Here is a 23703-nt window from a genome sequence, read left to right as displayed (position 1 = left end):
TGCATGTGTACATGCAGTCATTAAACATTTTCAAAGATCTGTAACTGGAACATTTAAATGGGAAGAATAGGAAGTTCTTGATATCCTTGTGAAATTTATCCAGTTTAATGGCCCTGAAATGCATGGCTGTAAGATTACCTTAGAGATATTTCATAATACACAGTATTTGATGAGCACTGGTATATGTTGAATTTTAAGAACACTTTCAAATACTGGTAGTTTTTATCCTCAAGAGTTTAGAGGGTAGAGCTGGTTTGGTTTTTTTAACATTATTTATTATGTTTAGGAGTTACTTTTTATCCCCTATTTATCTAAAATAGCAAGATTTAACTCAGATAGCAAACTCCTTTTTGCACATGTATCCACTACATTTTTGAGGGGATAAGCAAAGGGAGGTTAAGAATAGGATAAATTTCTTACACTTAAATTTGTGTCATTAAAAAGAAAGAAGGATGCCAGCGGATGAGAGTATTTTTACTGAAGACCTTTCTTTTCTTCCCTATTTCAAAGAAGTTGCACAAAATTATGGCAGTGAAAATGTTTTATAATGCTATGAGTTTTCATAATATAAGGACTAAATGCAAATTAAAACAGAAACCACACCAAAATAAGATCCCTAGAAAGTTCTTTGGGAAATTCTAATTTTCAGACTTTCTGAAGACTCATTTATTTCTATGTCCATATTCCTCTATTAAAGGTAAAGATTACTTATTATTACCAAAGTCAATATAAATCTGTGAAATTTTTGATGTTGAAAAGCAGAAGGGAAAAGTGCCAAGTGGCCCCAAACGGTTTTTTAATTGTGCAATTTTGTTTAATATCAGTATAGATTAGTTTAGTAGTATCTGTGTTAGGAAGTAAAATTTAGTACTTTCTGCAATCCTGCCTCAATCCAGGAAATCTAATAGTACTAGAACACTGATCTGCACTTTAGTGTTGATGGTTAAACATATGACTAGCATCCCTATTATAAATGGCAATTATTTAGCAAGGAGATAACGCAAATATTGGTACGAGAAACTTGTAATATTCTTTTATTTCTGTTACGGTGTGGACCAAGAACAGGTCTTCTACTTCCCCAGTAGGAAGAATTCCCAGAAGAGGTTGTTGGAACCAGTGGCTGCTTCCTTACAGTCTGTTCTTTTAGAATTCTTTAGGCTCTCAGCTTTCCGAGAAATGGTCAAAAGAATGTTATAAAGGTACGATAGACAAATATGTACAGGTTTGCATGTGTGTGCACATGTGTTTCAAGGGAAACAAACAAAGCCCAATAAAACAAACACAGGTCACGGAACTGTTTCCACTTTAATCCTCACGAAGGAAATTAGACATTACACTTTTATTTCTTTTTTTTAATAGGTAAAAGTACTCTACTTCATCACGCGGCTTGAGCCTTTCCTTCCCCTTCTATTTTAAACAAGAACTTAATAACAGAAAGAAGTTGTAGGTCGAAGAGGACAAAGTTGGCAAAGATCATATGAATTTTCCCGAGGAAGGTATCTATGCAGGCAAATGCTAATAACCAAAAAATTAAAAAGCGTGCAAAGACGCTTGAAGCGTCCAAAGCAGAAGTAGAAGCCGGGACGGGCGGGCGGAGAACAGCGGAGGGGCGGGGCGGGAGCGCCGGGCGAGGGCAAGCATTGGTCGGATTTTGCCGCAGACCCGCGGGCAGCTTGCTAAGCAAGGGCAGGGGGTGCCACAGCCCCCGCTGCTGCTACCGGCGGAGACTCAGAGCTGCCGTGGAACTGTCACCGCACGGCGGGGCAAGGCCGGGGCGGGACAAAGGGCACAGGGAGACGCGGGAGCGCCAGAGCGGGGAAAGCGGCTCGGCCGAGTCTCGCGGGAAGGCCGTGCGGAGCCGCGCGGGGGGTGGGGGGCGGAGACTGGGGCTGAGACACCGCCTCCCACCGCAGTCCTCAACCAGGTCGGCTACCGGGGAATAAAAGGCCGCTGGAGGCAGTTCGTGGAGTGCACATACTGCTCTGTTACGGTGGCGATATGTCTGGGAGAGGGAAAGGCGGCAAGGGGCTCGGCAAGGGCGGCGCTAAGCGGCACCGCAAAGTGCTGCGCGATAACATCCAGGGCATCACCAAGCCGGCCATCCGCCGCCTGGCTCGGCGCGGCGGCGTCAAGCGCATCTCGGGGCTGATCTACGAGGAGACGCGCGGCGTGCTGAAGGTGTTCCTGGAGAACGTGATCCGCGACGCGGTCACCTACACGGAGCACGCCAAGAGGAAGACTGTGACGGCCATGGACGTGGTGTACGCCCTCAAGCGCCAGGGTCGCACTCTTTACGGCTTCGGCGGTTAAATTTAAAAAGCTAGAATCTACTGTCAAACACCAAGGCTCTTTTAAGAGCCACACACTAATTTCACAATGAGAGCTGTTTATTACTGTAAGGTTGGGAATGTTAAGTGGGAGTCGTCGTGAGTCATACAACATACAGTACGTAGAATATCATACATGGCTTAGCTGTGTTTGCACCTATTACGTAATCCGCATAGTAAGAATCCTATATCGTATTTGCATTTACAGCTCTGTTAAGAACCTGTGGTGGCTCTTAAAAGAGCCGTTTGGTTTGTAATTTAAAATTCTACTTGGAGCTGGTGTACTTGGTGACAGCCTTGGTGCCCTCGGACACGGCGTGCTTGGCCAGCTCGCCGGGCAGCAGCAGCCGCACGGCCGTCTGGATCTCCCGCGACGTGATGGTGGAGCGCTTGTTGTAGTGCGCCAGGCGAGACGCCTCGCCGGCGATGCGCTCGAAGATGTCGTTGACGAACGAGTTCATGATGCTCATGGCTTTGGACGAGATGCCTGTGTCCGGGTGCACCTGCTTCAGCACCTTGTACACATAGATCGAATAACTCTCTTTCCTTGCTCTCTTGCGCTTCTTGTCGCCCTTCTTTTGAGTCTTAGTCACCGCCTTCTTAGAACCTTTCTTCGGTGCAGGAGCAGACTTCGCCGGCTCAGGCATCCTTACTCTTTTCTGTCCAAGAGCTTCTCTGTAGCAAAACAACATCGAAAATGGCGCCTGCCCCTCTATTTATAATGGCGTTATGCAAATTAGGGGATTGCAACAGTTCCATTCCTATTGGACTAAAATACACCAACGTAATTTCAGGCACTTCCGTCCTGCAACCGTCACAGCTCTGGCGCTGCATTTACACAATTGTACAGCTTTGGAGCGAGGGTAAAGGCAGGCCTAAGGCTTAATAACATCTTGTTAACTCTTCGATACAAACTAGTCTTCATTGATATTTTCTAGCACTTTTTAACAGCACTTTGCACTTTGTATCTTATTACAGTATCTACTCAGAATCACTTTTAAGTCCTACACCAATTATTAAACGCCCCTGGAAAAATCCCCAAAACCCATAAATCAGTAATTGACAGCTCTTATTGTGATATCTGTGGGTGGCTCTTAAAAGAGCCTTGGTGATTTTGACATCGTAGTATCTACGAAGAGTCTAGCCGCCGAAGCCGTACAGAGTGCGACCCTGGCGCTTGAGGGCGTACACCACGTCCATGGCCGTCACAGTCTTCCTCTTGGCGTGCTCCGTGTAGGTGACCGCGTCGCGGATCACGTTCTCCAGGAACACCTTCAGCACGCCGCGCGTCTCCTCGTAGATCAGCCCCGAGATGCGCTTGACGCCGCCGCGCCGAGCCAGGCGGCGGATGGCCGGCTTGGTGATGCCCTGGATGTTATCGCGCAGCACTTTGCGGTGCCGCTTAGCGCCGCCCTTGCCGAGCCCCTTGCCGCCTTTGCCACGACCAGACATATCGCCGATGTCACAAAGCCCAATTCACTGTAATACAAAAAGATTCGGCGCCTGAGTATATTGCGTGTGGTCCGACCTGGTTGAGGACTGCAGAGCGGGGCGGGCCGGGGCGGGCTCTCCCTCACGCCCTTCCCCCGCAGCTCTGGCCGATCCCCCATCGCTCCCGCGCGCTGCCCGCTCGTGCCCTTTGCCCCGCCCCGGGAGAACAAACGGCTCCCCTAGCGAATTCCGGGCGGCTCTGCGCATGCGCTCCGCGCTCGGCCCGGCTCTGCCCGCGGGGCTCTCGGTGCGGCGGAGCTGCAGCAAAACCGCCCGTGGCGGCGGGACGGGAGAGCCGCGTCCCTCCCGCGCTTCGGCGCCTCCAGCGCTCTGCGCCCCAACACAGGGCCCGGCTGGGCAGGGGAGAGTGAGCGCCGTGGTCTTGGTGCTGCAGTAAATTCACCCGTTACTGCTGAGAGCTGAGAAACGAGAGTAATGTGCTGCTATTTGCTTTTTGAGGCTTTTTTGTTTTGCTTTCCTGTTAGGGTATTACTATAAGTTTTTGCCATGCTACCTTTAGCCTTGCGACCCAGCTTCTCAAATGCGGTTCTAAGGTTCATTGTGCACTTTAAAAATTTTCCGAGATGATCCCAACCACGAGACAGATGTGTCTCATCATCTGTAAATTTGTGATTTTCCCACTGTGTCTTCTCTTGATGGCCAAGTTGTTCTTTAACTCGTCCTGCGAGTTCTTGGTTCTTTTCTCTGTGTTTCCCATTGAAAATTACATCACACTAAAATGAAGTTATGTTCAGAAACGAATCTAAATCCCCAACATTTATCCCTGTACTGGATGAGAGGCAGCATGACTATGGAAAGAGAGCTGATATTAAAACAGAGCTGCAGGATAACTGAGGTAACATTAAATTGCTTTTTTCAACACTGCTTTGCCTCCACAATTTAGGTGAAAAGCACAGCAGAAGCACTTTCAAGCAAGAGGGAAGCACTTTCATTCCCTCACTGGGAAGGAAAACCATCCCACCCTTTGTCTGCTTCCCTTCAGATACAACTATTTTTGACTTCTCTGTGGATCTATCCTTCTGCTCAGCATGGTAAAAAGGAAAAAAGAGCAGAAGCAAGACCAGCTTGGTAAGGTAAGATCTATTTTTTCACTTGTGCCTAATAGGTGGCATGGGCCTTTAGAAGAAACCTTTCTCCTCTAATATCAGGTAAGTCCAGAATTTGAATTGTTCTTAAGGTTTCCAAAAGGAAATAGCATCATATTTTCTTCATGCACAATGAAGTCATATTAACAAAAAAAAACCAAAAAACCCTTGATTTTCTGGTTCACGATAAATTCAAACTGCCGAATAAAATCTACGTTTAACTTCTAGAGTTATCATGGTCTTTACTTAAGTACATCCACCCAATATTTATTCCATCTCAAAAGAAATCAAATTATTTCATGTTACAAATTAAATCAGAACATCCATCTCATTTAAATTAATGAAAAACAAGCCACGCTCTGTGGGCCAAAAGGATTAATTCCAGTGTTTGCATTCCAGAGTCTCTATATCGTTCTTGGTTGCATCTTGCTCCCTTTTACATTTATCTTACGGCTGTTATAAGTGCAGACTCTTCCATGCAGCATGCACGTATGCCCCTTCTTGGAGGGGGAAATAAAAAAAAAAAAAAGTAGCAGAGCCCCTCACAAGTTGTTTGTTTTTGTATTTTCCTGGGGGAATGCCGATTACAACATTTTGCCGGTCCGAGCCCACCCACGCCGGTTGCTGCTGAGGGGGAACAGGACCCGAGCGCTCCGCGGTGACCCCGCGCCGGGCGGAGGCGGGCGAGCTTCGGCACAGAACGCCAGGATTGAAACAGCACATTCTGATTGGCTGATAGCGTTCGAATTAGCGACCAATCCCGGCCTGGTGTTTAAAAAGGACCAATAGCGAAGCACTCTGTTCGGGGCGTGACGTCACAATACGCGCTGTCCAATGGAAGCTCGTACTTGTGATGCCAGGGATTTGCATACCGTCCCTATAAATAGGGCGGTAATCGCATTACTCGTCACTCAGCCTTGGCAGAGCAGTCAGGGAGGTGCAGCCATGCCCGAGCCAGCCAAGTCCGCCCCCGCGCCCAAGAAGGGCTCCAAGAAGGCGGTGACCAAGACGCAGAAGAAGGGCGACAAGAAGCGCAAGAAGAGCCGCAAGGAGAGCTACTCGATCTACGTGTACAAGGTGCTGAAGCAGGTGCACCCCGACACGGGCATCTCGTCCAAGGCCATGGGCATCATGAACTCGTTCGTCAACGACATCTTCGAGCGCATCGCCGGCGAGGCGTCTCGCCTGGCGCACTACAACAAGCGCTCCACCATCACGTCGCGGGAGATCCAGACGGCCGTGCGGCTGCTGCTGCCCGGCGAGCTGGCCAAGCACGCCGTGTCCGAGGGCACCAAGGCTGTCACCAAGTACACGAGCTCCAAGTAGGGCGTCTCGGGCCGTCACTGTTAACTCAAAGGCTCTTTTAAGAGCCACCAATTTTTTCAATAAAAGGGCTGAATCAGTGCTTTTAATACGTATGTAAGTAGTCTAGTATTTTTACGTTCTAGAATTAAGGTGTCGTTTCCCTAACAAATTTATGTGTACCTAATACATTTTTTAGGGGTGGGGGCGGGGAGTTGAGTCTACCTGGCCTATGTTTGGCGTGTAAACTTGTCAAAAACCTGTGGTCTGCTTCGGTTTTAAGTGGGGCTAAAAAGCAGCAACTACTGCGAATGCATATCCCCTGGGGGAAGGTAAAGTTGTTGAAATTTTCTAATCGTTTAATGCCTTGGAGGGCAATGCCTTACATTTCAGTGCACTACATCAGTAAAATAAAATCTTACTCTATCCTGGTGGCTGAATCTTTTCAGGCGGGTTTGAATATTTTAGTTTTCATTTACTCGCATGCACCCTATCCTGCCATTACCCCCCTGCCGACCTATAGGGCAAGATTTTTTTAACGAAAGGATTTCGGGCTTAAAACACCATCACAGTTTTGCAGATGGTTCTGTCCTAAAAAAAAACTACAAAAAAAAAAAGGGCGTGCGATCAATGATTTACGCTGTAAGGTTTACTGGGCTGCGGGGAGAATCGCGGCGTGGGGCCGCAGCTCTTGCCGCTCCGCAGAAGCCGCGGCCGGGCTGGGCCGTGGCACGGCAGCACGATTCCCCATCCCGGCTGCATTCCCCTCCCCGCCTCCCCCAGCCGCACCCGGCTGAAGGCTGAGACACGGCAGGCAGGGAGGAGGGGAGGGCCGATGCCGTGCCGCGCGTCCCCGATGGAGCAGCGCTCGCTCCCCGCGCGGGGACAGCGCCGGGCAGGACGCGGGGGACGGGGGTCACCGCCCTGCAGGGCGGGGCTCGGCGGGAAGGCGGTGCGGGGCCGGCTGGGCGGTGCGGCGCCAATCACGGCCCGACGCGGCAATTTTAAACTCCCCCGGGCACCGGAGCGGAGGGCGCTCGCTGCTCTTGGGGCCGCGGACACCTCCGCCCCCTGTTGCTCTGCGCTGCGCCGGTCGATGAACGGGGCGGGGCGGCAGCAGCTGTTATCGCGGCGCTCCCAAGTTGCACGTAGAGACAACACTTCCTCTTAAAGGAATCCCGGTGTCCCACGCAGGCTGTACCTATCGCACGCGCACCCAAAATCTGGACTTTATTATTAATGCCGTGGGAACTCCCACAAAAATCTGTAAGGGATTTGGGTGTGCTAAAGCATAGTAGTAGCGTTGCAGCTCTTTTTGAGAATAAGTGGGTGGCTCTTAAAAGAGCCTTTGGGTTTATTTAAATGAGTAGACTCTCAATTTCTCTCGGTCGTCTTACTTCTTTTTGGGCGCCGCCTTCTTTGCCTTGGCCGCTTTGGGTTTGGCTGCCTTGGGCTTGGCTGCTTTGGGCTTCACTGCCTTTGCCTTAGCCGGGCTCTTCGCTGCCTTCTTGGGCCGGCCTGCCTTTGCGGCTTTCTTGGGGCTCTTTGCTGCCTTCTTGGCCGCTGCGGCTGCCGGCTTCTTAGCCTTCTTGGGACTCTTCTTCACAGCTGCTGCCTTCTTAGGCTTCTTGGCAGCACTAGCGGGCTTCTTAGCCGCCGGCTTCTTGGGCTTGGCTGCCGGCTTTTTCTTCGTTGCCTTCTCCTTTGTCTCACCCGGCTTCTTGTTCAGCTTGAAAGACCCGGAGGCGCCGGTGCCCTTGGTCTGCACCAGCGTGCCCTTGCTGACGAGGCTCTTGAGCCCCAGCTTGATGCGGCTGTTGTTCTTCTCCACATCGTAGCCGCCGGCGGCCAGCGCCTTCTTGAGCGCGGCGAGCGAGAGCCCCTTGCGCTCCTTGGAGGCGGACACGGCCTTGGTGATCAGCTCGGTGACGCTGGGCCCGGCAGGCTTGCGGGCTTTGGAGCCGCTCGCCGCCTTCTTCGGCTTCTTGGCGGCGGCCTTGGCGCCGGGAGCAGAGACAGCGGGAGCGGCAACAGGCGCGGTCTCCGACATTGTGTCAGCCTTCGTCCACGAACCAGGAGGAATCACTGGGCCTGGAGCAAGTCGGCGGCCTCGTATTTATAGAGCGGAGCGGCGCAGTGATTGGTGCGTTGCAGAGCCCGCCCCGCTGCACGGCAGAAAGGTCCCTTCTCCCCGCTCATTTTGTGTTTCTTAGGAGCCGAAAACGGCTGTTTTTATCGGAATTTCTGCCACCGACCACCTCCCAGTTCGCAGCGGCGTGGAAAGGAAAGACTCTTGTTCCCCTCGGCCGAGTTTCCTTTCGAAGAGGCAACGGGTGAGCTTAAAAAGAGGCGATAAACCCTGAGTCCTGGACCTGAACAGACCTCGGGAGACAGAAACTTTTGTTTTTCCTTCTAAATAAAATCCGCGACGTGGGGAACTAAATTTCCAAAGTAATTAATTAATATTCTTTAAAGGGTCTTCTCTTAATCTGAACTGAAAATCGGGGATTTGAATGGATATTTTAGTCGCAAATTGATTTCAAAGAGGAGGAAGTAACACAGGCTCATCTCGAGCACTGAATATGGATTAGAAATTAGCTCCTTTGTCCAAAATCCTTTACCTCTTTCAAAATAATTAAGAGAAATTAAACTAGTGCATTATGCAGCAAGGCAAGAAGCAGATTAAAGTCCTGTGAAGGGCTTTTTGTGCCCCAAAAGGATGTGACTTTTTACAGCAGAGCAGTTTGTACTGTGTTGCTCAGTGTACACAATACAGACATGGTTCCCTCCTCCTCTGCTACAGAAATACTCACTTTCTTAATAAATTAGGTGACATAGAAACTTAACACGGCCGGTTTTTGTTAATAATTATAATCAGGGTCCTATAGCTCGATATTATGTCAGTGTTTTTATTTTGATACAGCTGGATTGGCAAAAATCTGAGTCATCATTTTCCAAGGAGACACTGCTGCAGCAGTTTGCCACTTCTTCTACACAACAAAACTTGCTCAAGTGATCAGTTAGGATTCCTCTTTCACAGCAAATTCCTAAATATTCAATTTTCTTACTCTCCAATGACTGATCCCTACCCTACATTGGAAGTAATATTAAAAATGGCATGTCTTGATGTATCTGCTACAGTGAAACAACTGGCTGCTAGCAAGAAGGGTGTCAGTCTTCAGATGAACTTTCCCATGACCAAGCTTCAATTAAAAATAAATGCACATTGGTTTTCAGAGTACAAAGAATTAAAATAAATATTCTCTGATATGTTTATTAATTCCTAGATCCTTCTGTTTTGACAAAGGCCTGTAAACTTCTTTTTACCTCTTGCTATTGTAACTGTTGGTGATACTAAAATTCTGGTTAGTGTTATGATTTAAGTAATTTATGTTTCCAAATGGGTAATTATTAAAATATGTTTTATTGACCAATAATAGCAGTCTTTCTGTTTCTGTTTCAACATATTTAATGTTTATATTTAGCACTATGTGTAAGGTAGAATCAAAACTGGCACTGGCAACAGTCCTTTTCACTTCAGATTTCCTGTCTACTGTAATGAACTATTATTCTCATACGCCTTCAGACTTGAGGTGGAAAATGGCCTAGCAGCTCAAAGATTTTTTTTAAATAATTAAAAATTAGTAATTCAGAATGTCTATTATTAAAAAAAAAACAAACCCAAAACCAAAACAGACCGTAACACAAAAAACCAACCAAAAAACATAACCCCAACAATAAAGTGTGTAGGTATGAAAATTGTTTCGAGGGGTCAGGGCTGTTTTTAAAGACATCACTGAATTACCTGAACTTCACATAGGCCCGAGCTAAAAAAGGAGAGGCATGAGGGAGCTGTGGGTTCTTTCCTGCAGTATTGATAAACTTTGTGTCTTTCTCACCCCCACCAGCGCAGTGATTTATTTCACATTATACAAATCTTGTCAGTTTTAGTACACATTTACCAGCAATGTGTTTCTCGATGTGTTTTTTGTTTCATCACATTTTTAACAGCTATGGGGCTTAGTCTGCGGTTTTTGAAAAGATACAAAGATTTTCGGGTGTTTCTCTCGGTTTTAATTTCTGGCTTGAGTTTTGTAAGAGGCAGTTTGGGTTGGCTTATTTTGATTTTACTAGGATGTACAGCTCCTTTTATGAGTTAGTGGGTGGCTCTGAAAAGAGCCTTTGGGTTACTTCAGAAGTCGGAACGCTGCTAGGACTTGTTTCACTTGCTTTTAGCCTTGTGGCTGTCGGTCTTCTTGGGCAGCAGCACGGCCTGGATGTTGGGCAGCACGCCGCCCTGCGCGATCGTCACCTTGCCCAGCAGCTTGTTGAGCTCCTCGTCGTTGCGGATGGCGAGCTGCAGGTGGCGGGGGATGATGCGCGTCTTCTTGTTGTCGCGGGCCGCGTTGCCCGCCAGCTCCAGGATCTCGGCCGTCAGGTACTCCAGCACGGCCGCCAGGTACACGGGCGCGCCGGCGCCCACGCGCTCCGCGTAGTTGCCCTTGCGCAGCAGGCGGTGCACGCGGCCCACGGGGAACTGCAGCCCGGCCCGCGACGAGCGCGACTTGGCCTTGGCCCGCGCCTTGCCGCCCTGCTTGCCGCGACCAGACATCTTCCTTCCCTCGCTCGCTCCGCCGCCGCCCGCACTGACCTGGTCACGTGTCCCCGCGCCCCGCGCCCCGCCGCTTTTATAGCTCCTGCGCGCGCCCCGCTCGCTCCCTGATTGGCCGCGGCGCGCTCCGGCTCGCTCCGACCAATGGCGCCGCGGATCCAAATGTGACCAATGGGAGCGGCCGGCCGCCGCTCCCGCCGAGCCGCCCCCGCTGCCGCCCCGAGCGCGCTCCGTCCGCAAGGCCAGCGCGGGGGAAACGCGGCCGGACCGCCCCGGGCTCTCCTGCCTGCTCGCAGCTGCGCCCCGGAACGGGGGAACCTGTGCTAATGCCACCGCTCTCTGTTCATAAATGATCCTGTATTGCAAACCTCAGAAATACTGCTACAGGGCTACTTTGAAAAAGTGTTATTATGATTAAAATTTCTTTTTTCTTTCAGTAGGAACATTTACACCCCAGCACGCATAATACAGGAGGTTCCTCTGATTCTAGAGACAAATTAATGCAATATTGGTGTAATCAAACTTATATTGGTGTCCTCAAGCTGAATGCTCTGTCTCCAGGCTGAATCTTCTCACCTCTTGTAAACGTAACCGATGTTGCCAACTTCTACAATAGAATTTGCTTAATAAAGAAAGAACTTTGTTACAAGAATTGTGTAGTTACGTCACACAATACGTGTAAGGTGGGCGGAGAATATGCATTAGGTGGGTGGGTTCATGTGAATTTCACCGGATAAAGATGTAACTTTTTACTCCTTGGTGTGCTCGAGTTGTGCACCCCACGCAGAATTAACAAAGTCTCCTTTCTATATTAGACTGTGTCTGTGCTTAGAGAGCTCCTAAAATCGGCCACAACGAGGTATTAAGTGCAAGGCTATGCTGCAGAGCATTATAAATCAGCCTGTTACACTTAAACTCAAGCATAGCTCACTGCACCAGCAAGCTGAAGCGACTTCTTGAAGATTCAAGATGTTCCTCTGCCATGATCTGGCCCTGTGTTACAAAGAGATTCCTATTGATCTGGTAATTACCCATGGTTTCTCCTCATTTCCTGGCAGATTTGGCTGTGTCTTCCAAACACTTTGGGCAAGGATGGACACTACCCCGCATAAAGCAATGAAAGACCCTGCACTGGACTTAGCCACATCCTTCTGCTATTACCGTGTTGTACAACAGGGTTTTCCTTCATTTTCCTAATTCTGCTTTCTTGTTTCCATCAATTCCGGTTATTTGTAATTTTTTTCTTGTTCCCATCTTCATTCCTCAATGCTTTTGTACTCTAAATATATGGTTCTTCCTTTTAATGCACCCCGGATTCTGATATGTATATCATAAAATTACAGTGGAATAAGTGTGTGCCCAAGGTTTTAAGTTTCAGACTTGGCTAAAATATCAACATTTCAAAAGTACAATGAAAAAATATTTAGGATACTACTGACACAACTGCAACTAAGTCCTAAACCAGGAAGAGAACTGCTGTGCAAACCTTTCTGATTGTGTCCAGAGTTTGTGAAAACACATTCAAAAAGTTTTCAAGTGTTAGCTAATAACTTTGCCTCCTTGAAGCAGATTTAACCTCAAAACATGATGTTTTAGCTAGGCGTGAAACTTACAGCCAATTAAATATATTATTTGAGGTATCTGCTAGTCTGGTATCTGAATATTGATTATTAGCCACAACTAAAATCATCTGTCAGGTAATCTTTCAACATTAAAATTGTTTATCAATTTTTACTTAAGGTAGCCTGTCCGTGATGTGCCCAGTGGTTATCTGAGGCTTGATATGAAGGAAACCTTCCAATAAGAGTATACAAAATAAATTGTTTTGCTATTAGTAGCAGTATTTCAGGACTTAAGTTTCCAATAGCTACCCATAAACGTTGAAAGGGATGTTTAGGAACTTAAAAATTAAAATATATCAAAAGCCTAGTGGAAAAAAAATATTATTTACAATGTGATTATTACTTTTGTTTTCTGAGGTTCTGAATACCTCTGTCATCTTCCAAGGTGAGCAAAGAACCCTCCCCCCTCCTCACGTGCCGGCTGATTTTACACAAATCACAGGGAAAGCAGTATTTTGATACACTGAACATTTATTGTCTTTCACAAGACAAAATGAAGTTTCCCCAGCCAACGAAAACCCATCAAGATGACCATGAAGGGGATAGGGTGCAAAATTCCAGTGTACAGTATACACAACAAATTACCTCCCTGACTACCCTGGAAGAAAGATGATTGATCAACCTCACTGCAACTAAAAAACATGATTATAAAATATTTACAGAAAAAAAACCAGTACAGAAAATAAAAACTGGACAACCATTTGTGTATGAAATGCTGCTAACACTTTTCTGGCTCCTTAAAAACCTGTTCCACTACCCTCACCAGAGCACTCAGGGTGTGTAAGGATTCAGGCAGAGCATAGTCACCCTCATCCCCAGGGTATCATTATCTCCCTCCAAGGCAGGGGGAGGACTTGAAGGGAGCAGCATCTCCTTCTTTACTGCAATTCCTTTCACCAAGTGGGCATGGTGGCTCTGAAAGGAGGTCCCCAGGCACACCACAGCTGCAGCGGTCTCTATTCACAGCACACTGGCAAGTTAACCTGTGGGTAGGGAACTATTTCCAGTCACGTGAGCCCTTTTGTTGCTTGCAGGAGGACTTTCCCTTCTTCTCCCTCCACAGTGATCTGATCCGTGTTCAGAGGGGCAGGAAAGTTAACTAGGACTACGACAGGTCACAGGAGACCTTCCATTTCTTTCATGAAGGCTTCATACACATCATCCTTTGTCTGTACAGAGATAGGGGCAGATGCTCCAGCCTTAGGGGCAGCTTTGGTTAACGGCAGGGCAGGCTCATCATCCTGTTTTCTCTGGGAGGCGGCGGAAGCCCCTTTGTTCTCGCGGCGCACTCGCAGGGCGGTGGGCACAAAGCGCGTGATCTCCGCCTTGGGGTTGGTGATCTGCGGCTTGGCACTGATGGTGGCCGTGGCCTTCTTCTCGATGGTGGCCGCGCTGGTGTCATCCGCCTTGGGCCGCTGAATCAAGCTGGGTGGGGCACTCAGCACCCCAGGATTTGGAATGGGAGCTGGTGGGAAGAGCCCAGGTGGGGCAGGTCCTAAGGGAGGCACCAGAGGTGGCCGTAACATGCCTGGGCGAGGAGGAGGGATACCTGTAAGGAGAAAAGGAAGCGTGAGCTGTCTCCACACCTGGGAATTTCAAAATATTTGATCAAAAAAGTGCACAGGCTCAGAATGCCAAGAACAAAAACCAAAACTAAACAACCCCCAACAAGATACAGTAGCACTGGCTTAAAAAAAAAAAAAAAGTTTTCAACCCTGCATTAAATGCTGGGTTGAAAACGCTGCTCTTCAGACTCTGAAAGCCACAAGAGCTTGTATATTGCTCCCTTTCAAATTCTGAAGTTATAACTTAGGCATAAAGTTGACAATCCATCCCAGTGGAATTTCCAATTCATCAGAAATGTCTGACCTAGGCAGAAACAATAAATATCCTGATCCCCAACTCATTTAGTGGAGCTCTATTATAGAGCCCAGAGGCTATTCAGAAAGGGTCCAGCAGACCAGAAGTTTAAACTCTGAAATTTGAGGAACTCTGCCCTTTTTGAGGGCAGATTTCTTGCTACCAAACTATGCACAGCCCTTACTTGTTGTTATTACACAGAATAATGTAACAGCACATAGCACAAAGCAGCCACACATACAGGAACAAAGGTAAACTGGCAACCAATTATACTTCACTGACTTGATCACCACAGCAAGAAGAAACAGAACCCCTTACCTGGTGGGGCAGGAGGGGGCAGACGAGGAGGAGGACCACGTGGAGGAGGACCTGGGGGCAGACCTGGTGGGGGGCCTGGGGGAGGACCAGGTGGTCGCCCAGGGGGAGGACCTGGTGGCAGCAGTCGAGGCAAAGGTCCACGCAAACCTGGTAACCCGGGAGGTCTCAGGAACGGAGGAGCTCCTGAAAGAATTCATGCAACAAAAGAGAAGCTTAATTCACAGTAAAAAAAAAATCTATCCCAGCAGCTATCTCATCAGTAATGTAATTGTAATGATCTTCAACATATGAATGAAAGCTATATTACCTGACTGCCAGATTATATAGAATTTCTATAAATCTCAAGAAGAGGTAGCAGTTATACAGTCAAAGCTTCATCAGAATAGTCAAGTATAAGTATCATGGAAAAAGGGTTCCTCCCCATGTAATGAAGTAGTAACTGGTAACAGCTTCTGAGCTGAGTTTGTCAGAATTTGAACAGCTAAAAAACTCTTTTCTGTGGCATTTTGTTGTTCTTCTGGCCTAAAAATAAGTACTTTAGCTCTTTTACTCCGCTTCAAACACTGGCTCTGCTACTGCCAGTGTTGGCTCTAACAAAGACAATGCCCATCAGGAAGGTTACAGCTACAGGAGCCTGATGCCTCAAAAGCAAGGTACAGCAACAGCGATGTGGACTAATGACAGACAGGTCTCAGTACCTGGATTATATTCCATGTACAACACATTCTGCAGCTTTGAAACTCCCAAACTAATACCACTGCCTGTAGTACTGAGAGCCAGCATCCTCCAAAGCAGAGTAAACCAAGTATTTACCTGGTGGAGGGCCAGGAGGAAGGCCAGTGGGTGGGCCTGGGGGCCTCAGTGGAGGGGCTGGAGGTGGTCCCAGTGGAGGAGGCCCAGGCATGGGAGGTGCCTGGATCTGAGTTGGAGGAACAGGCTGTGCACTCTGCTGCTGCTGCTGGGTCTGGGAAGTTGCAGTAGATGACCCAGTCTCTACAAGAGCTTCCTCACTGAGCTGCTGCTGCTGCTGTTGCTGTGATGTCTCTTCAGACTCTGAGTCCTCTTCCTCCTCATCCTCTTCTTCTGAATATTCCTCCACTTCTCTCCCTTCTTCTGGAATTTCCTGACCTGGATACAGAGATACACTTATAAAATCTGTCTATGCATAACATCTTTGTGAACATCAGAGGAAACTGAGCACACAGAATAAAACAGAAAGAAAAAAAAAAAGATAAACTTTACTTCAAAGGGAAGAAATCTGACCACTTTTCACTGTCAAACATAAAATGAAAACAAACAAAAATAATAATAGGAAAATCATTGCTGTTCTAGATAGAGCTCTGACAACAAGAGCTATGTGTTCTTCTGGGACCTGAAACTTCTACTACGAACCCTAACTGCAGCTATTTGATCTACACCTTATGGGAGCTGGCGTGGAGGTGAGGCAACAGGGGGTTCAGGACTCAATGTCAAAATAAACATAATCCCTGTGTCCAAGAAACTCCCATGCCTTTGAAAGATACTAGAGTTTCTTTCTAAAACAAACAAACAAACAAATAAATAATCTTCATTCAATTGGTTAACAAATCTCACCAGAATGACATTTTTAGGGAGTACAAACCCTTACAGGTTACATGCTGAGATCCTACATTATAACAGTAAAATATTAACTCTATAAAACAAAACCTGTCCAAAGTAAGGTTACCAGCAAACCCTTAACTGGAAGTCTAATGGCAAATCACCACATACTATATCCACCTCACTCACCTGCCATTCGTAACATCATGGCCTGGAGTGGAGTCAGTTCTTTCATGTTCTTCTTCTTTTTTCGTGACTTCCCAGGCATGTCTGCAAACCGGACACTGTGACCTGGGGAAAGCAGAGTATGGACAAGGGTGGCAGGAGGTGAGAAGAAAGAAAGAAAAATCAGAGTTACATCTATAACTGGTATGGATAACATATCATTCTAACCTAATGATGTTAACTCAGGTAAGAGTTAACATTGGTGTTACTGACCAAAGTTTTGCTAACCTAGTATTCTCTACCAATTGGTCTCCCCCAAGCAAGTGAGCATGTTTTAACTGAGGCTTAATTTTGTAGGGTACCCTACCAATGAAATGATTCAGGTGAAAAACAGCTTGTGAGCTATAAGCTAACTCAACCTTTCAGAAAATAGGTTCATCTGAAAGTTGCCTCACTTCACTTCCTAGATAGCCTCCTTCTGACATATTTATTAATAAAAATCATTCAGCTGGAACTTAGATGAATTAGAACAGTTAGTTGGCTAAAAAAATTACACACACTCCCTCAGTCTGGTGAATGGACAAACTCTATCAAGGAGTGTTTTTCTTTTGAAAAACCAACCCCCAATCTCTAATTTCCCCTTCATACCTGATTTCTTCTCTTCACCACCTTCCCTCTCCTTGTCATTATCCCGATGCAGGAAGTCCTCGCCTTCACTGTCCGCATCTGACCGATCACTGTCACTGTCATCGCTGCTCTCATCATGCTTATCTTGATCCATATCCTCAGGATAACCTTCATCTTCACTAGTGCTGGACATGTCATCATCATGGCCTCGCTGTCCTGCAGAAAGCAAAGTATTAGGAAATGCGTGAACTTCAAATACACTGGTGTGAAACAGTGATTTTTATGTTTACAGTCACAACATTCCCCTTAGCAACAGCATGAACAAACTGTCATCCCTTTACTGTTTAGCACATATTCTTAAAGAATAATTTGGAAAACCTATAAGATTAACCTGCTGGTTAATTTGCACAGCAAACTAGTAAAGGCAAAGCTGCTGCAACTCATTTGTTAATACCTATTCAGCAATTGCCCACTACTGAAATACTTTGATGCCTTCTGGTGTGAAATAAAGCAAATCCAGTCACAAAGGTTTCTAGGGGTGACATAGCAAATGTATAAAAAAGAGGACCTAGGTTCTCCTAGCAAATTAACACTCAGGGGTGGTTGTGGGTTTTATTGTTGTGGTTTTGGTTTGGGAGTTTTGTCTATTTGATGGGTTTTTTTTTAAATAGAAGATTTCTCTGAGAGTGATTTGGTTTTTTAAAGGGATAATATGTACAATGTTTCAGCACTGTTATGTTATCAAAAATATCTAATCGGTGCAACCTAACACAAAAAAGTATCTGACGTAATTAAATGTTTCAACATTTAAAAATACAGCTGGTAACAAAATTGCAGACATTATGAACATATCAAAATTACCTCAGAGGTGCAATCACTTAGTAAGAGTCCTTCAAGTAGTACTAAGGTCCGCATTACCCAGAGAACATTTTGTCTATTCACAGCAGTAACATCTATAGCAAAACAGAGGTCAAAGAAAAATCCCAGGGAGCAATAGGAAAGTCCTTACCTGCTTCAGAACTGTAAGAAATCTCCTCCTCTCGCCTTCGAGGAGCCATGTCCAAGGTGAAACCCACTTTACGGCCATACATCTGTAGGACTTGAGGTGGAGGTGGCCCTGGTGGAGGTCCAGGGGGTTTTCTGCCTGGAGGTAAACGTGGAACACCAAGCCCAGGAGGTGGAAGTACAGAAATGGACCGAACTGGTGGTCTGGAAATAAGAAAGGAAATGAGAAATCTAGGAACACAAACAAATTAAAGCAAACATGCCTTCAGTAGAATTATTTAGCCTTCTCTCATCACTGCTTGTGCAGTACACTTCTAAAAAGAAACATGAACATTTATAAAGTACAGATTTGACAGAAAGAGTTTACAACCTCATACAAAGACATGACTGTTGAAGATCAGACAAAAGCTTCTCAGAAAGCAACTGAAGACAATACTGAAAAAAATCAGCTATTGAATGCTAGCACAGAGGAAGAATGAAATAATCAGTGAAGAGAGAAGGCTATTCAGAAAGAAACAGAAAAAAATAGTACTAGAATGAAAAAAAAACCCAAGCAAATTAGGAGTTCATATGAACTATTCATATACACTGAATATGCCAGCAGGACAAAAGAACATACATATGGCGAAGGGCTTTAAGTTTTACTGATACAAAAAAGACAAAAACTAGAAGGCATAATGTATTACTCAAATGAATTTAAACAAAAAGCTATGATAGTGGCAAAAGATTAAAAAGGACTTGCACAGAATTCCTGACTTCTACGAGTCAATATTACCCCTGTTTCTACCCCTGGCTCCTCCCCAGTAATATGAGTGCTTCCTTTTTACTTGCCCTGTAAGTTTCTTTTCCCACTTACCCATAGGCTGATGTCTTCTTCAGGATAGAAGGTGGTTGAGCCCCTGGAAGGGGAATGTCCTGTATGAGGATGTTGGAGGGAGCATGAGGCATATCTGGCAAGGGGATACTTTCCACTTCAACATGCTGAGCATTCTGGAAGGGAGGGAAAAAAAAAAAAAAAGAGAATGGGTTACTCCCACAGAAGCTACTGTACAAACTCATGACTTTTCAAAGTACAGAACATGTGGGACTTGTCACCACTCATTAAGCATGTGTTTGTAGGGTGTGTTATCTTGCAGCAGTCCATAGAAGAAATTTGGGAAAGTGTCAACAGTAAAAGCTTCCCATGCAAACCAAAGCACTTGCAATGCACCCCTGAAAAGCTTTAGTATTTCAGTCAAACTCAGTTACGTTTCTATCTTCCTTTAGACCTTCAGTTTTCAAAATGAAGAGGCTGCAGACAAGTATGGCTGTGGTTTTTAAGTATTCAAGTCACAGACTGCTGCATGTTCCAAAGGAAAAAAAAAAAAGAAGTCTTACAGATCCTTGCACTTGCATAACACTGTGTTCTCCAACACAGTAGGGAAGAAGGTTAGAGAAAGATCTTTAAAGGAATGCCAAAGGATTCTCCTTATTTCCAGCAAGAGATTTAGCAGAGATCACAGGCTCGCTCTCTTTAATACAGAAACCAATAGATTGATATTGTTGATTTGCTACATAGATTTCCCTTTCCTCCTTTCATCTTGAACGAGATCAGTATATCAGAGACAAGCAGTGACCTGACAATCACCACACTGTCCTTGCTGAAATGCTCTAACTAGAGGTACTGTGTAAATTATTATTTCATATGATACTGAACTCACATAAAGCTCCCTTCCTCCGTAACTGTCAGACCTACTGAGCAAAGAGAATATACCAACACAGTTACAAGACTGAAATACAGCAAGCATTACCTTGACAGCATCAAAATACTGGCTGAGTTGTGCTCTCTTCTGCTCATACTCCACTTCCAGCTTGCGCAGCTCTTTATAGATGTCAGGATTCTCCTTCTCGTAGAGCCGCAAGATACGTTCAAAAGTCTCACGGAGCTTTTTGCGTTTATCCTTCAGCACTTTTTCATTAAGTTGTGGCTGCTGTACTGGGTTAAACTCTGATCCAAGACAGCAAAAAAATAAAAAACACCAAAAACGATTTGCCAACTATTGTACTGCATAACTGTGATGAACGAAACTACTTCAAAGCCAGTAAGTTCCAATCCCTGTTTTTAGGAACTCTTCAGCCTTATGAAAATCCCCTCCTTGAACTCTGCGTTAGCATCACACACACACTACCCATTCTTTTTATCAGCCATTTTCTGAGAAAAAAATCCTCTTTGATGGCACCACATCACCTCAAATCACAATCAATCCCCAGTTATTCACAAAATCTCCCCTTCTAACAGGAAAGGAAAAAAGATTTCAGTCTTTATTTCAGACTTTTTTTCAGTCTCCCCAGCCGGCCCTTAAAACTATGCTGTGTATCTCCATAAACCACAGCCTAAGTCCAACACCTGGTACCTCTCACTCACCCATCTCATCCAATTTTTCCATGTCCCGGATAATCTGCTTTGGATCTTTCATCTTCAGCACAGCTGCTCGTACCATCATTCGTTGCTTTTTGTTCTAAGATCAGAGACCAAATCAGAGATCAGAAAAATGTCACAGAAGAAAGACATGGAACATCTGTTACCCCACTCTCAATATGTCCAGTCTGAAGAAAAAAAAGCACACCTCAGAATGCCCTGAAAATGTTCACCATGGCACAAATCTGCAGCAAATGTAGTTAAAACTTCTGGTCATTTTAATTCCACCATCCTTGTAATTGCAAATGCTACTATCACTCCTTCACTCCAACTAAGACACACACAATCAACACAATAACCAACTGACAAAATACAGTAAAACACACTAAAAAGTGTGTGAGTATCGGGTGGTTTATTTGTTTGGTTTGGGTTTTTTCATTTATTTGGTTTGTTGCTTGCATCTTTGCTTTGTTGTTTTGGGTTTTAGTTATTACTAAGTATTTACAACAATGTTTCAAAAATAATTACAAGTTAAAAAACAGCTGGTGATATGTTTACTCAAAACAAGACTTCTATGTTTTTTTAAACCACTTGTTTGGATAGTATTTCCAAAATCCATCTTAGGATATCAACCAAAATATTCAGTCTATTCATGGCCCTTTACAATCACAGACTTGATATACAGCATAGGAAATGCCAACCAAATGCTCCCCAATTTCTTTATTTACCTTCTTTAGTTCCCTTTTCCGAGCTTCCTTCCCTAGAGGGAAAAAAAAAATAAACTAACAACTTGAAAGACACAATCAAATTAACGAAGAACCTTTCCTTCATCAAGACTAGGGCTGTTTCTCAACAGCTCACTCATTTTACAAAGACTTACTTTAACTCAGCTTCCCAGTGAAAGAGAAATAGAGCATGAAATAGATTTCTATTTCATGTCTTTTATAGAGAAAATAAAGTGAGATACTGCAGTCTTCATGTCTCCAGAAGCAGGGCTTTCTCCATACAAAAAAGAACAATATGCAACAGAAGTCACAGTGATAGCTGCAATCATTAAAAAACTGCTGCACAGAGTCATCAGACAACACACTTTAAAAATATGTGGGCTTTGAGAATGCCTCTGAAATAAAGCACATCTGCTGTGGGAGTCTGGATTTTCTTTATTCACTTAGCATTGATAACATCTGGCATGTTACCAAAAGTAGAAAAAAACCAGTAAGACAACTCTTCCATCTAACCAGAGCACCTGCAAAATTTGACATGTTCCTCAAGTTCCTGCCTAGGACAGATTAACTCTGTCCCAGGAAGCAGCCTGCAGTGAGCCAACAGCTAAGTACAAAGGCCTTCAAACTCTGATAACCACTGGAAAACCAAGAAGTAAATACTCAAGAGAAGGAAAAGCATGAAAGCAAGCAGGCTGCCAAGACAAAACTGAGATAATATTTCTCAAGTTAGAGAAACTCCATTCTGATCCACAAGTGAGGATTCCATCCTCAGAGAAAGCTTTTTATCTGCTTCTCTAGGCATCCCCATTCCCACCTACTTGGCTTTTACAGATACTCACGGGCTTGATCTGTGGGATTCATAAACTTCCCACTCTTGGTGGATGATGTAGATCTCCGCCCCATTTTGATCTTCTTTCTTCTGCCTCAAAAAAACAAAACCTTAAAAAAGAGGGAGGGACCTGGAAAAGACAACATGGTTTCAGGACATATGCATTGGCAGCTTGAGCATAATTATTTCCCTTCTTTGTATCAGCAGGTTACTCCCTCAAAGAGCTTGTTTGAGGGAGTATTTGAGGTTACTCCCTCAAACAGTTGTAAGGTCCTCAAACCTAACGATGAGCTCAGGCACTCATGTCAAAATTGCCCTATTCCAACAAAGTACTACTATTTAACTAAGTACCTACTTACTACTGCTTTAGTAAGTTATAATTTTCAACTAATTGATGAGTTTGTTATTCATGCTAAGACTCAAACCAAGAAGCTTTGTGCTTGCCCTGTGGAGGAGTGCAGGGCAGGTAGAAACACATATTCTGTTTTTCTAATAGACATCAGAGTTTAGCTTCTCATTTATTCTCGTAAGTGCTCTCCAGTGTTCACTTCTGTCTGTTTCAAATGTTTCCCCGCAAATTTCCTCCCTTCCTCAGATTTCTAATGCCCCTCATGTCTCTGCCCAGCACTGTATCCATCAGCAAGTGTAGGGTTATTCGGGAAAGAATTATCTCCTGTCTTAAGACATTTCTTCAGCTTACAGACATAAGTGTCCAAACTACAGCCAGAGATGTTTTTTCTCTCCCTCCATCTCCAAACCTACTTCTCCGCCAAAACACTGGGATTTTTTTTTTTTTTATTTTGCAAGACACTATCACTTCTTTAAGTGGGAAGCTCACCGAACAGAGGTAGGAGTTACATTTAAACCCCGTATTTCCCACATTTCTAATATCCAAGGGGTAAACTGAATGAGAATAAACTTCTGAAACCTCCATTTCAAACCTTCTTAAAACCCAAACTAAAGAGTTTCAACGCAACAAGTTACAGCCGAAGGTGAAAAAAAACCCCATAATAAATCAAGCACTAAATTCATTATCCCTTTGGCCACAGGGAAACGGGGCAGAAAGCCCTCCCTCTTACTCCCGCCCGACGGAAGGAGGAATAAAACGCGGCAGCGCGAATTGCCGCCTTCCCCTCGCTTCTCTTCTCCTCGCAGCCCAGCACCGCCGCTCCCCTCTCACCCCTCGGCGCGGCCGGGCCCGGCTCCCCGCTCCCTGCCGCCGCCGCGGCCTCCTCAGCCCCGCGCCCGCCGCCACAGCCGCCCCGCCGCCATCTTGCACCGGCACCGAGTGGCGGCGCGGAGCCGCGCTCCGGAAGCGGCAGCTCCGGCTCGATGGTTCCGCCGCCCCTCGCTCCCCCTCGGAGGCTCCAACTCTATGGTTGCACCTGGGGAGGGGCTGGAAGGCGGGAACGGGCAGGGACAGGGGCAGAGATGATGGACAGGGACAGGGACAGGGACAGGGACAGGGACAGGGACAGGGACAGGGACAGGGAGTGCCTGGCCAGCCCCGGCGGGCTCTGGGAGTGGATGGACGCACACGGTTCGGGAGTGCTGCTCCCGACCGGCCAGTGCTGCAAACAGGGATGTGAGCGCGGCCGGCGCGGGCTCTGCTCCCCCGTGCTCTCCAGGGCAGATCCCCCAAAGTGCCCCCCGTGCCCCGAAACGAGGTAAAGCCGAGGGGCTGTGGGAAGCCTCTGTCCATGGGGAATAAATGCAAAGTGCTGCCCACAGCCTCGGG

At 46.0% G+C, this 23703-nt stretch overlaps 7 protein-coding genes across 7 annotated transcripts; 2 read left to right on the top strand and 5 right to left on the bottom strand.

The window, feature by feature from the left end:
• Window positions 1–1967: 1967 nt before the first annotated feature.
• Window positions 1968–2365, top strand: LOC146443619 (histone H4). The gene has a single exon (XM_085047638.1). The coding sequence runs from the start codon at window positions 1999–2001 to the stop codon at window positions 2308–2310; it is 312 nt and encodes a 103-aa protein (XP_084903764.1). The 5' UTR covers window positions 1968–1998; the 3' UTR covers window positions 2311–2365.
• Window positions 2366–2456: 91 nt separating this feature from the next.
• Window positions 2457–3147, bottom strand: LOC146443618 (histone H2B 7). The gene has a single exon (XM_085047634.1). The coding sequence runs from the start codon at window positions 3017–3019 to the stop codon at window positions 2594–2596; it is 426 nt and encodes a 141-aa protein (XP_084903760.1). The 5' UTR covers window positions 3020–3147; the 3' UTR covers window positions 2457–2593.
• A 271-nt stretch (window positions 3148–3418) lies between these two features.
• Window positions 3419–3803, bottom strand: LOC146443617 (histone H4). The gene has a single exon (XM_085079629.1). It carries the CDS (start codon window positions 3777–3779, stop codon window positions 3468–3470), a length of 312 nt encoding a protein of 103 aa, XP_084935755.1. The 5' UTR covers window positions 3780–3803; the 3' UTR covers window positions 3419–3467.
• Window positions 3804–5826: 2023 nt separating this feature from the next.
• LOC146443616 (histone H2B 1/2/3/4/6) lies at window positions 5827–6336 on the top strand. Its single transcript, XM_085047623.1, has one exon. The coding sequence runs from the start codon at window positions 5870–5872 to the stop codon at window positions 6248–6250; it is 381 nt and encodes a 126-aa protein (XP_084903749.1). The 5' UTR covers window positions 5827–5869; the 3' UTR covers window positions 6251–6336.
• Window positions 6337–7552: 1216 nt separating this feature from the next.
• Window positions 7553–8307, bottom strand: LOC146443615 (histone H1). The gene has a single exon (XM_085047601.1). It carries the CDS (start codon window positions 8274–8276, stop codon window positions 7620–7622), a length of 657 nt encoding a protein of 218 aa, XP_084903727.1. The 5' UTR covers window positions 8277–8307; the 3' UTR covers window positions 7553–7619.
• Window positions 8308–10257: 1950 nt separating this feature from the next.
• Window positions 10258–10874, bottom strand: LOC146443614 (histone H2A). The gene has a single exon (XM_085047614.1). It carries the CDS (start codon window positions 10836–10838, stop codon window positions 10449–10451), a length of 390 nt encoding a protein of 129 aa, XP_084903740.1. The 5' UTR covers window positions 10839–10874; the 3' UTR covers window positions 10258–10448.
• Window positions 10875–12913: 2039 nt separating this feature from the next.
• On the bottom strand, window positions 12914–23301 carry WBP11 (WW domain binding protein 11). The gene is made up of 12 exons (XM_085047588.1): window positions 23146–23301; window positions 21976–22095; window positions 21140–21171; window positions 20418–20511; window positions 19804–20000; window positions 18870–19003; window positions 18018–18217; window positions 17030–17224; window positions 16406–16507; window positions 15452–15766; window positions 14639–14821; window positions 12914–14009 (listed from the first exon to the last, which is right to left on the bottom strand). Exons 2-12 carry the CDS (start codon window positions 22037–22039, stop codon window positions 13576–13578), a joined length of 1950 nt encoding a protein of 649 aa, XP_084903714.1. The 5' UTR covers window positions 22040–22095; window positions 23146–23301; the 3' UTR covers window positions 12914–13575.
• Window positions 23302–23703: the final 402 nt, after the last annotated feature.

The sequence above is a fragment of the Lichenostomus cassidix genome, chromosome 1Aa, assembly GCF_008360975.1.
Source record: "Lichenostomus cassidix isolate B80296 chromosome 1Aa, HeHo_3.0, whole genome shotgun sequence".
NCBI classification, from domain to species: Eukaryota; Metazoa; Chordata; class Aves; order Passeriformes; family Meliphagidae; genus Lichenostomus; species Lichenostomus cassidix.
The sequence above is the reverse complement of the archived record's forward strand: the minus strand, read 5'-3'. Positions and strand labels throughout refer to the sequence as shown.